The sequence below is a fragment of the Monopterus albus genome, unplaced genomic scaffold (genome assembly GCF_001952655.1).
Source record: "Monopterus albus unplaced genomic scaffold, M_albus_1.0 scaffold109.1, whole genome shotgun sequence".
Taxonomy (NCBI): Eukaryota; Metazoa; Chordata; class Actinopteri; order Synbranchiformes; family Synbranchidae; genus Monopterus; species Monopterus albus.
The window spans coordinates 68,863-81,561 of NW_018127989.1; the positions used below are offsets into that span (position 1 = coordinate 68,863).

General features: G+C 40.4%; 1 protein-coding gene across 1 annotated transcript in view; it reads right to left on the minus strand.

Annotated features, from left to right (window-relative positions):
• LOC109966325 (collagen alpha-1(XVIII) chain-like) overlaps positions 1–9,943 on the minus strand; it is a 36,882-nt gene extending 26,939 nt beyond the window's left edge. The window contains exons 1-3 of the mRNA XM_020611081.1: positions 9,641–9,943; positions 8,395–8,531; positions 8,182–8,272 (exon numbers count right to left, since the gene is read on the minus strand). Coding sequence (XP_020466737.1) covers positions 8,182–8,272; positions 8,395–8,531; positions 9,641–9,943 — 531 coding nt within the window. The remainder of the gene's footprint in view (positions 1–8,181; positions 8,273–8,394; positions 8,532–9,640) is intronic.
• Positions 9,944–12,699: the final 2,756 nt, after the last annotated feature.

Here is a 12,699-nt window from a genome sequence, read left to right on the forward strand (position 1 = left end):
ACGTCTGAGCATTGCAGGAACAGCTACTGTCACTGACATAGGACTGTAATATTTTGTGTCTTTGTTGTACTGGAAGCTCAACTGTATAATGAGTCAATGAGTTTTCCCTTTCTAAAATAAGGAACATTAACATATTTCATAAAAGTTGAATGGAAATTGCCTCCAATCAGTCTGCAAGCTTTCTAGAGAAGCATTTCTGTTCAGGGATCAATGAGCAAGTTACTTTATAACTTCCTGACCAAAATATGAAAAGGGTTGACATCCCCAGAAAAGGCAAAGCATGGGGCAGACGAAGAAAAGCAGATGAGTTTAACGGACACTGCCCGACTTGTATGTCAATGACAAGACCTGCTAATGCCAAACTTCTATTTCCTAGAGTGAAGAGATAGCTAAAGTCAGTCCAGGAGATACAGAGCATAATGAAAGAGCTGATTGATTTAGCTGTATGTACCAAAGGAGCAAAGCAAGATAGAAACACAACCACTAGATGTTTTCGGAGTAAAGCACGATAGAAACACAACCACTAGATGTTTTCTCTGAAAGGCTCAACGACAGAAAATCACATCGACAGATGTTATTCAATGCTATTCAAACGGCAGAATCCACAAACAAACTAAACTCATCTGCTAAATGTCACTGGTTCAGGACGCACAGCAGTCAACAGCTGGGCCTGCTGCATAGCTTTGCCCACTCGTCCATCACCCTGGGTGACTCTGGTGAGGTCAGTGCATAATTATTGGTGGCATTTAGGACATGCAAGGAACACAAAGATCAATGTGTAGTCATTCACATGCACTGGACAGCTTTTGTTTTACTAGCACTAAATTTGAGACCAAGCCTTTTTGCTTTGATCAAAAGCTTATGTTTCCTCATGTTAAAAGAAAAATCACAGAATCACTGTTTTGGGAGAACACTTGATGTCGTTTATGGTCCTTTGAAGAAATGCTTTGGTTTACCACCCGGTGAATAATGTGTGAGCTCTATTGCTCGGTTCAAAGTCTCCCCGCTGTTCTGAGTGCTGGAGATCAGTAGGGTCGGCATTTGGCTTTGCTGAGAGCTTAAACACACGAGGTGTTTAGCTGAACCAGAGGTCCTGCTTTCTGCTAAACAACCGTAACCACCAGTCTGAATATTCTGCATGTTGTCTGAGGACTAAAGATTCTTTCATTTAAATCTGAGCTAACACTGAAGGCAGTCAAGCTATAACAGGACAGCAATAAAAATACTTTGCAGGATTTAATTATGCAGATCCCCTTCGTGCCAATTGGACAGATATTTCCAAGTAAAATTCATCACTAGCAGATTGTACAGATTTAAATAAATGACACAAAATGTGAAAAAGTTTAGAAATTCAAGTGTTTTTTTGTTAAATGCTCCACATTAGCTGCCTGTACAAGAGATGTTCCTTTGGTTGAATTCAAAATTGTATCTTGGTAGAAAAATACCAGATCCAACACAGCATATTTTAGTCAGCTATGTTACAATTCACATTTAAAAAAATATATCTAATATTTAAATTAAAACACATTCAAAACACACATGTCATTGGTCATGCTGCCTCAGTAATAAACCTTTGTGAATATGAAAATCCTCACATAAAAGACATTCATGTAAATTGGACATTTTCAATCTAAACTTGAAAACTAACACTGAAATGACAAACTTAAAGAGGAACAACACTTAAGGGTAGACTAGGGATCCCTGACAGCTGCATGGATGGCAGTTAACCATAAACTGTCATTTGCACCAAGCAAACCAGATGTTTATTCAGAATAAGAAACCTCAAGGGTCTCTCACTGGGCCTGTACTCGCACGTCTGAAGCTGGCTCCCTCCTTTGTGCACAATCTCTGCCAGAGTAGGGTTGGAAAAGGCAGAACTTTGTAGCAATTCTCTTGTGAAATCCATAACATAAGAAAGCACACCATTTTAATTTGAAATCCTCCTGCTACACATGCTGAGCCCTATTTAAAACAGAAACACTCCATTCTTGAGTGTACATGCTAAGGCCTTCTCCAGTGAAAGGAATGAGAATGATTTTTGCTCTGAATACAATTCAGTGTTAGCAGTTGGTCATTAAAAATGATTTGTGTGCAGGTTAAATGTCAAGGTCTGTAGTAAGTTGGAATGTGAGGCTCATCTCTCAAACTGAGAGGGTGCAAACTGAGGCTTCAACCGCAGTTTGCATAACTTGCCTGTCGATAACCTATAATAACCCTGCCTGTCTCCTACAATTCAAACATCTGATTTTCTAATACATTTGCCAAATGAATGGCAGACAGCATGTGTCCACTAACTTCCAAACCCTCATTAGTGAAATGGCTGACCTACTGGCCATACCTCACACCTGCATGTGTTTGAAAATGATCACGTTTTACTATAAATCTAAAAGAACAAATCCTAATGTTATTGTGACAAATGCTGTTAAAGTAAAATTAAAGCTCAAGGCTGTAAATTACAACAATGTCATTACCAGGTTGCAGAAGCAGATAAAAAGGTAATCATAAGTATAAACATTATTGCCAAGTATTATCAAAAATACAAGAAATTTGACTCCAACAAAATTGGTCCCCGAAACGACAAACAACAAAAGCACACGGGAGCACACAACTTAGGCTGCCCTGGTCGGCGCCACGACAGACATGACCTGCTTTAGGCTTCCAAAGGAATGCTTTTGCTGAAGTCTGTTCAGTGTGCCTGCATTGTCAGCAAAGGGCCAGCCAGTCATTCCTTCACAGAGATCAAAAATTGTATACAAAGGGGAATACAAAGGTTCACATTAGCATTTTAGGTTTTCCAAATAGCCTTTGTTAACCAATGACAGCTTCAAGGCCAACTGGGCACAGAATAGAACTGATGAATAGAGTAGTTTGTCTTGTCAAGGCAACTGTTCACTGGCCACAAATGCAGCTCTTTTTCATTTCCTAACATCCTAGGATGGGGTACCAGAATTTGTGATACCCTGTCGATAAAGCTGTATATACAGTACAGTGTGAGACTGTATAAACAGCTTTGTGAAGTCCAGGGTCCAATATAATCCATGGGAAAACATTTGAACATCTGTCCGGTCTAAGAAAACACTGAGGTTTCACTGACTCTGCTCCATCACCATTTAAAACATCCCTTGAGGCCTGCTCACAGGGGCAACAATCTCTATCCTCACTCTGCGAAGAGCCGGTCAGTGGCTGGAGTGTTTGGATTGTCAGAGTTCCCCTCTGTTTTGATATGATAAACACATTTTACCTGAAAAAAACAATTTGTTTCTTAAAAGAATATAAATACTGGAACAAATTACCCTTATCATATACTGTTCTACATAATCTACATCAGTTAAAGGTGCAGTCAGTGAATCAAATTCATTATACATTGTCATATTCAGCAAATTTGTCCTCACATTCCTCTTTCTGACCTTCCAGTTTGTGGTACATGGGGTGCATTAGAGTTGAGCCATCTCAGTGTTGTGGACCCAAAACACCAGTTAGTGAGAGGGTGCCCACCTGACGCCCCTGCAGACTTGCCTTTACTCCTACACCCACACAGAACTTGTACTGGTGTTGATAACAATTATTGACTCACAGTAGGGTAGTCTTCTTTTGTTTGACAGTAGAACAGCATCAGTGGTTGGACACCTGAGCGGACCCAGCTCTCAGAGGTGACTGCCATTACAACCCAGTCGGACCAGCCAGATGCTTAACCTTAGCAAATACAATGCAGATGCTATGTGTCGAGCCACATATCTGTGAATTGTTTGACTGAGGACAGGGTTCAGGGATGCTTTGTGTTGAGGGAAGGTTAGGTCTGGAGAATGGTCTTGCTTATTGTGGGTCTCTGAAGATTTATGACAGCATGGCCTGACACCCCCTGTTTGGGGCCAAATAATGGGCAAACATCATTTAGCTTGTATACTGAGCTTCTATGTGAATGCTCTCCCATTCTTTGGCACATTTAATTGTGTATTATTAACCTGACCTTCCAGTTTGTGAGACAGTTTGGGGTAAGAATGGTGCATTAGAGTTCAGAATTTTGCAGCATGACCACAAAGCCAAAAGGAAGAGATGGCTGAACACATTTCCACTATTTCCAGTTACATCTGACACAGCTTAACAACCAAGGAGGAAAAAGAACAAAGAACAAAAACTGAAAAAGAAGGGCTATAATCAGGAAAGGTCAAAGATGTGTAAAGATAGCTACAGTATGTATGTCTTATCCCAAAGATGGAAAGCCCTCTGAGATTTAAAAGGGGATGAGGATGGATGCAGAGGTTACTCTCCTTCTGCTGGACAGGTGGGCAGCTTGTTTACTATGTTCCACTGAAAATTGTTATGGTCAATATGATGTTTTTCAAATTGGTAATCTTAATGTTATGGTAGCAAATTACATTATCCAAGTCATGCTAAATCAACTTTTCCTGGGAAGTTCAGCTAAACTGCTGAATGTAAACACTTTTTGTCAGAAGCACCGACTTTACCTCCAAGGAAATATTCTGCAACACCTCGATATCCAAAACCAAGTTGCGCTATGAGGTATCATTAAGACAGAGAATAAAAATGAACACAATGTTTTGAATATCAAGGTACAATATACATCGACACCATGAGTAAATGGTCATTTGTCCTACAATGGGTAAAATTTGCAGTGTTCTAAACTGATGACACAGAATTATCTGAAAAAGATATCAAACCAAAAACCACATCACAGTCCAGGAAGGACATTTTATGTTCACTCACCATGCTCTGTAATTGTCAAACCACAAAAAGGAAAATGGGTCTACCACGCGCTGTGTTACTCTTTGTGGAAAGAGTAATATGATACTATTCAAGTTGTCTCCCAAATTCTCCACCTGTAAGTAAAGAACTTTTGAGAAATAAAACTGATGCCATAAACAAACATACCGCTAGCTTCATAAATAGTATTATATTGGATATTATTGGAACTCTGGGACAAAATAGCTCTTATGATACTAAAATTCTTCAAAATAGCTTGACACCTCAGCCAAAATGCTGAGATAGCTCAATTCTCCTTCAGAGACTATTTAAAACTTTTAAAGAGTGTTATAACTGGGTCATTATCCATCTTAAGTCATCTCAGCATTTACCGTATGTCCTGATAAGACAGTGTTTTGTAACACTGCCTCATCAGTTCTAGCTTTGCACTAGTGCAACACAAACCAGAGGGGGCAATGAGTTTCTGGCAGGACAGAACCCAGACCACACTGTGCCCATAATTGGAACCCTCCAGAGAGCCAAGTCAAAATGATTCCCTGGCAAGCAGCATGCAGAAGAGCTGGAGCCACTTGGGGCCATCCTGTCATGAGATACAATATCAATCTGAGCTCAATGGAACTGCAGTGCTACATACACCAAAAGGGTGTACAAGCCACAAAACACTGACTACATGTACTCTACACACACATTCAGATACCATTTATCTTAGCAGGAAAACATCCTATTCATCTTATTAGACCACTACAGAGGGGGCCGGGGCAAAGTGTCATTTAATTTCAATTAAACAGCCTTAACTGACAGAGTAAAGGATATAATTTTACCACAAAGAACTAACCAAAATAAATGACATTTGACCTGTAGACCTTGATATGAGTGACTGCTCATCTTTCCACCGGGAGCCTGGTAACCATTGAAAAACATCATTAAAAGAGCTATTGTGCCCTAACACTCCTGTCTTATTACAGGGGTAACCCCCATAATAAGATAATCACATCTAACAGATTTCCTAAAGTTTTCCCACAGTAACTACCCACATGCACACATCTACAGTTAAATACTCTGTGTATGAACTTTGTGCTCTTTGGCCCAGACTCAAAGTCTTTCTTTAATTCATTCAAAATACCAACTCCAAAAGATGTAAGTATCATGAGACATTCTTTCATGACAGGTCATATTTAAATGATATAATGTGGGAGCAAGGCAATATTAAGGCCCAGAGCAAAAGCTGCCCCCCTCCCACAAGCCAATAGATAGATAGATACTGATAGTGCTGCAGATAATGAAAAGCATCTGAAACATTCCAGACACTGCACAGTAGGGTTCTTGATTATTTAAGAGGTCGAAGGACTTGTAAGTAGGTAGACACAGTAGAAAACTCCCCAAGATAAGGTTACTGGGGTGCTATATAGACAAAAAGTGCTTTTGGCTTTAGTGTGCACAGTTACAGAAAAGCCAAAGAACACCCATGTACCAAGTCCATCGGTAGATTTTCAGAATCAGGATCATCTTTACTTGCCAATTATATTTGAAGGGAACAGGAATTTGACTCTGGTACAGTGCATCTCAATGTCTTGTAAGGCAAAAGGAATAGAAAGTAACAATGAGAATAAAAATAAAAAGTAGACCAATAAAAATGAGAATGAGAAAAAACTGTTTAAGATGACTGTGTTTGAATCAGTGGTTGCTACTGCAGTGGCTTTTCTGTCTGTCCACAAATAATTTAGAATGACAGAAAGCACATCAGTTATACCTTGCAGGCTCACCAGACACACTCATAGTGGTGGTGAAACAGCTTCTGAAGATCCTATAAAAGCCACCCTGGGGGTGCAAAGATGGCAACAAGATCAATTTGCCTAAAGTCTATTTGCAGTGTGACACCTGCTGTGTCTTGAAGACCCTATAAACAGGCTATCTTGACATTTCTTTCAGGCTTCCCTAATGCATATATTGGATAATTAACAACAATTTATACCTTTCTTATGTGTGTGTAATTGTGACATGAAGCTATGCCAGAAAATGTGATAATTTTGTACCATAACCCTTTATCACTGCCCTAAATGTCCTGGAAAAAAAAATAGACATCATTGCCTCACACATCAACACTAACACCTAGAAACTTAAAACTGTTCAAACAAATACAAAGCAATTTGGACCAGATGTGTCATTTAGTCGGGGAACCACAAACATTTTGTCCACTTATGTTTGTCAGTGGAGCGAGCTGTCAGAAAGATAGCGAAGGTGTAAAAAGACGGCATTGAACTCCCAGTGATGTGAACTGAGCATGGAGGGCAGATCAAGAACCCAGTAAAGAAGACCAGGCTTGTTAGGCTAAGAATACAGGATGTTCTCCCATGAAATCAGCACTCACTAGTTGCAGTAAACATCTGAGTCATTTTCTCCATCATTTTTCAGTCACCAGGGACACTCATCATCCTAATTCCAATCCTAGAGAATACCAAAATGCACACTGTCCCTAATAATGTTAAGGACTATATCATAAGCATATTTAATCATAAACTACTGTACAACCATTAGTTTACTGCTGCTGTTTGAGGCAACCATTAGTCAACAAAGTAACCGCTCTGGTATTTGACATGCCATATTCAGGGAATCTAAATGCATCTTTGACACAGTAATGATAAGCACACAAGAGCCCATCAGCCACTTCAGTGAAATAAACTATAATCTAGATGATCCACTTTACTCCGGATCAGAAAGAAACACAATGCCTTGAATGGTGTCTTTTTTTAACCTTAGAACTGTCACCTGTTAAAATGTATTAAGTGAGTACAACCTTCCAGCTGTCAGAAATATGTTGTCCAAACTGACATCCAACTAAAACCCAGTGATGCAAACATGACTGCTCCCATGCATGACAGCCTAATTGGTCCATTCCTGACCAGACAATGGAGCTGTCTGCAAACCACCCACTGTCAAGAAAAAGTATTCTACATACCAAAGTGCCCACAGTACTTCATCACAAGTTGTTCAGAGAAGACAAGCTTTTGTTTTATGTTATTTCAGATGTATTAAGGCCAATCAAAAAAAAAGTTCAGTTTAACTTCACTTTATTCCTTATAAAGAAATATGATGGTTGTGTTTTCTGATACAACCTTTAGGTGGTTCTTTCAGTTTGCATTTTATTTATTGTAGCAGGTAGACTGCATATCTGTTGGTGCTATAACTAGGACATGAGCAAAATATACTGTGAATTAATAACCTATAGAGGAAATACACATCAGCTGGTTTGGTAATGAACCACTAACCCAATGCACTGAGTGTAGTGTGTGTGTGTGTCTGTGTATTATAATGACCTTCAAAGGAGTAGGTCACATGCAAGCCTAAGGATAAAGGAAATGCATACATACAACAGGTTAAACAATAAGTTCTGGCACCATGCTTGTTAGACTGTAGCCATCACTTCCTTTTAGTAACAGGGCTATCAGACGGGAAGCATACATTTTTCTTGCACATTAGTTTGATGTGCATGGGAACCAAGACATTGTTAATCTTACTGGCTGCATACTGAGTATTGACTATTGGGTACTGACTGAAAACACCAGACAAACTGGGGAGTAAGGATTTTGAAAACTGGTTAAAATGTATCCACAAACTAGGATTCATTTAAACCAGTGATTACCTTTCCGGTTACTAACTGACAAGCACCGATACCCATCATCCTCCTCGTCTGGTAGAGTGTGGCACTCCACCGGGAGGCGTCCCTCATCCAGGAGCATCCAGCAACTGTCCCGCAAGACTTCACAGAAACTCCGGCAAGGCAATACCGGCAGAGGACCCTGAGAGCCACACTTTGGTACCAAGAGAAGGCAGAAAAACCACTCCAAGCTATGGTGACAATGTGACCTCAAGAGCCATGCCCACTCATTCAGGAGTGCTTGGACTTCCTCAACACTGCTCTGGCTGAGGTAATTGGGCAGAACAAACCTTTCCCCAACCATGAAGGAGCAGAAAGGAAGAGCAGTATCCAGCAACAAGCACTGTGGTGATTCTACAACCAGTGCTAATTTAGCTGCTTCAGTGTGGCTTTCAGCTGGTACCTGGCTATCTGCAGTTGTCTGGCTAAAATCGACCACTTGGTTATGCTCTTGTCCACTTACTTTTGTTTGTATAGCATCTAAGCCATGAGTGATTTGGCTGGCTGCCACATGGCTAGCTGCCAATGCAGAATTACGCAGTTGAGGTTGGATAGCTATAGGAATAAAGGCCATAGCTGTTTGTGGTTGGGAATCTAACAGTTTTCGTCTATTTGTTGGTGTCTGGGTTGTCGAAAATGCCTGGGTAACAAATGAAGCTTGGCTAGTCTGTAACACTTGGTTAGGTAAAGCTTCATGTGTAGCTGCTGATTCACCAGCAGGTAGCTGACTAACGTCCATTAATTGGTTGTTCTTAAGTATCTGGGCGGTGTCTACTGAGGTGTTACCTACTGAGCAACTTCCACTAATTGGTTGTTCTTAAGTACCTGGGCGGTGTCTACTGAGGTGTTACCTACAACTACAGTTTGAAAGCCTCCTGGAGTAGAGTTTTCATGGGAATACTTTGTCAAATCAAAGTTACTGTTAAGTGTTTTATTTCCACTGGTGTTACTGGGGGTTTCAACAAAGAACCTGCCTCCACTGTCTAACCTCCTGTGATGAGTGGGCAACACTTCTTCTTTTTGGTTTTTGTCAGAAAACTCCAATGTTTCAAAGCCAGATCTCCAGCTAGTCTTTGCTCCTGTTGCAAATCCAGATTCAGACCAAAGACCTGACCTTGTGTCAGTTGCCAATTTAGACTCGAGCACAGATCCAAGTCCTGACACATTTCCTATAAATCTTAAATGATCAGATCCTTCAGAACCTATAGCCTTTAGTGAAGATGTGCTGTTACCAGGTTTTCTTATGTGTGATGAAATCCCCACTGTGTCCTTTTCTGATGCCCAGTCATTCTCCGGTTGTGTTGTTGCTATTAGAATCGTCAGTGGAGGAGCCTCCGTGTTCTCATCCCAAGTCTGTATAACCTTCTGAATCCCACGTCCCTCATCAATGACTTCTGCTCGAACTGTGTCCTCTGTTAGCTGTTCTCCACTACCTGTTGGACTGCCAGACCCATCATGGTCCACCACTGGAGCCAAAGTTGTGGAACCAGTCCAGGGCCAGAACCAAGAATCAGAGTACACCACCCACTGGGCCAGCAAACACAAAACTCCAAATTGGGTCCTCATGTTGAGTATAATCACAAGTCTTAAACACATCCAGCTGCTTAATCAGTGTGAACTATGACATGTCCACACGGCCACTACACTCCTCACACACACTTTCCTGCAGCTCTGTTTCTATATGCGCTTCCCTAGGCACAGAACAGTGAAGAGGAGTGCCTTATTCAAAAGAGAAAAGGGGAGACCAGGAGGAGGTGTAAACTGTATTGGCTGTCCTGCAATATTTCCTCTAACTCCTCCTTCCTCCTTTTGTCACAGCAGTGAAAAGTGATCTCTGTCTCTCCTGAGTGATAATTTACAATCACAGCAGCCACAGCAGTACTGATGCTTTCAAAGTTTTACAGAAAGTGACAACTTGTTCCCCATATCTTGTTCTTTAAAGCCTGATAATAAGAAACTACAGATCTAACTTTAAAAACTGCAAATTATGTGAAACTGCAGTTTTCTGATTTCAGTTTTCAGCTACAAGAACTGAATGCGGTGCTATAATGTGGTGAATGTTTGGACTGCAAAGGAGCTGTGCATAATTCCTTCTAATAGATTAAAATTTCACCACAGTAGTGGAACCAATTACTCAACAAGGTTGCTGTTGTGATATACTGTGACATGTTTAATAATTTATATAATCTAACAGCAGTAGATAATTACAGTAACTGTATCTTTGTAAAGGATAATTGTAAAATGCACAGCTACACATATCTATAACAGCACAATTTAAAACCAATAAGTCTAAAGAAGTTCAATCCACTGGAGCCAGTATTTTTTATTAACAGTTTGTCTTCATATTCACAGAAGGTGTCAAATTCATCAGTGTATTTGCTTCCACCAGCTTGGGTGTACCAAAAAACCTAATGCCCCTGCAATCATTGTCCCTGTTGTATTTGTTTGTCAATCCAGTTTAGACCCCTGTCGTCAGTGTTCTATAGTTCCAGGCCTCACTGTCTTGTCCAGACTGGTTTCTCATACTACCTATGGGATCAGTTGACAGAGACCCTTGACATCTGCTAATGGAAGCTTAGTGATAAAAAGTACTGGGGTTTAAAATAAAGGTGTTTTGTGCATATAACCTCTCACGTGTTGATAGAGAGGAACTCGAGCTATTTGTGCACAGCATGCTGCCATCCCTGTAAGAGGTCCCAGACGTCTGTGCTGAGATGCAGAAATGTTTCAACTAAAGCTTGACAACTTTTTCCTTTAGTTTTCCATCATGGCCTGGGGCCACTGATGATCCAGCTGACCCCTGTCTGCATGACTGTTTATTTGGTCTAACAAAGGGCAGGGTGAACAACTGAAACATCAAAGATTTGATTTTATAAGTGATTTGAAAGTCAAGCTAAATTAACATATCAAAGCAAAAATCCAGCCAACATACAACACCCTTTAGTTCAGTGAAGTACAATAAATGTAGACTAGTTAATACTCTGGGCAAGGAGTTAACACCAAGACCACCAACAATTCCTTTATGGCTGTTGCATGAAGACAAAGAATGAAGAACCACATCTTTCTGTGGGAAAATAATGTTCCACGTGACTTTCAAGTAATTTTAGGCAAAAAAGGAACAACCATGAAGTATTTCATGACACATTTAAAGCAGGTTGCTGATGTGTTCTCAGTGTTGAGACAATTTTGTCATGGTCAGCCAACCTCAGTGATCCAATCTGCTCTTTTACTACATGACATGTTAAATCTTAATGATTTTCAAATCCAGACAAAAACAAGAACTCACCTGAAAATTCTGTATTATCAGGGGAATACAACCAGTGTTATTATTCCAAAGGTGATGGAAAATTAGCCTGAGGGTGTGCTCATATGGTCTCCAGGATAAGAGATTTCACTGGGTTTTTAAATTTCATACAAACAAAAAAAGTTGGGAAACTTGCCAAACAGTCTCAGGTGGGCAAAAACACACCCTGTCACCTTGTCAAAAGAAAATCATCAACTTATTTTGATAAAAAACCTGATCAGAAAAAAGCCAAATTACACTTAATGAATTCAGTACATCTGCCCTTTGAGAGCGAGGTTTTTTTCAGCACAGGTAATTTGAAGTAATCTGCATATATTATGAGTAGCTCTACCACTGCCTGCTTACAGTACAGACAAGACAGAATGTAGCTAAATACTGCAGAGAGGGTGCCCATTTCTGGGGAAATCAAACTTAGACATCACATAAGCAGTTCTTCTAATATGTATTTCAAAAACAGGGATTAATATTGAGTCTCGATGTCAGCAGAGCAGCAGCAGCTTCAGTCCTCTGTCTGCATCTACACAAGATGCTTTCTGTCCTCACAATACACAGGCAAAAGCATGAAACCTAAGACCAGGAGTGAGTCTGACAGCTGAGACCATCAATGGGAGGATGAATGATTGACTAATTACAACGGCAACAAAATCTGCCGAACATAATCCGTGAAGGGCCAAAGGCGTGCCATTATCTGTCAATGCACGGCCATACTGTCAGATATCACATTTCATATTCAGAGTGCCATTTTCATTGGTGGTATATATAGCTGTTGTGAATAAGTGACAAATAGGAGGCCATACCTATGCAACACAATATCCTAACACTTCCACAACTGAACTGCATGATGACACTAGGCAGCGTATCATTTTTACCCAACGTGTAACTGCTGCACAAACAGAAATGTGAGAAGTAAGACACTTCGTTATAGCACAACCTGACAATGCAACAACGTGAGTGTTCTTCTCTGTAGCCTTTAGAACAACTAGACAGCTAGACCCCCCCAACCCCTCCCCTGCACCTT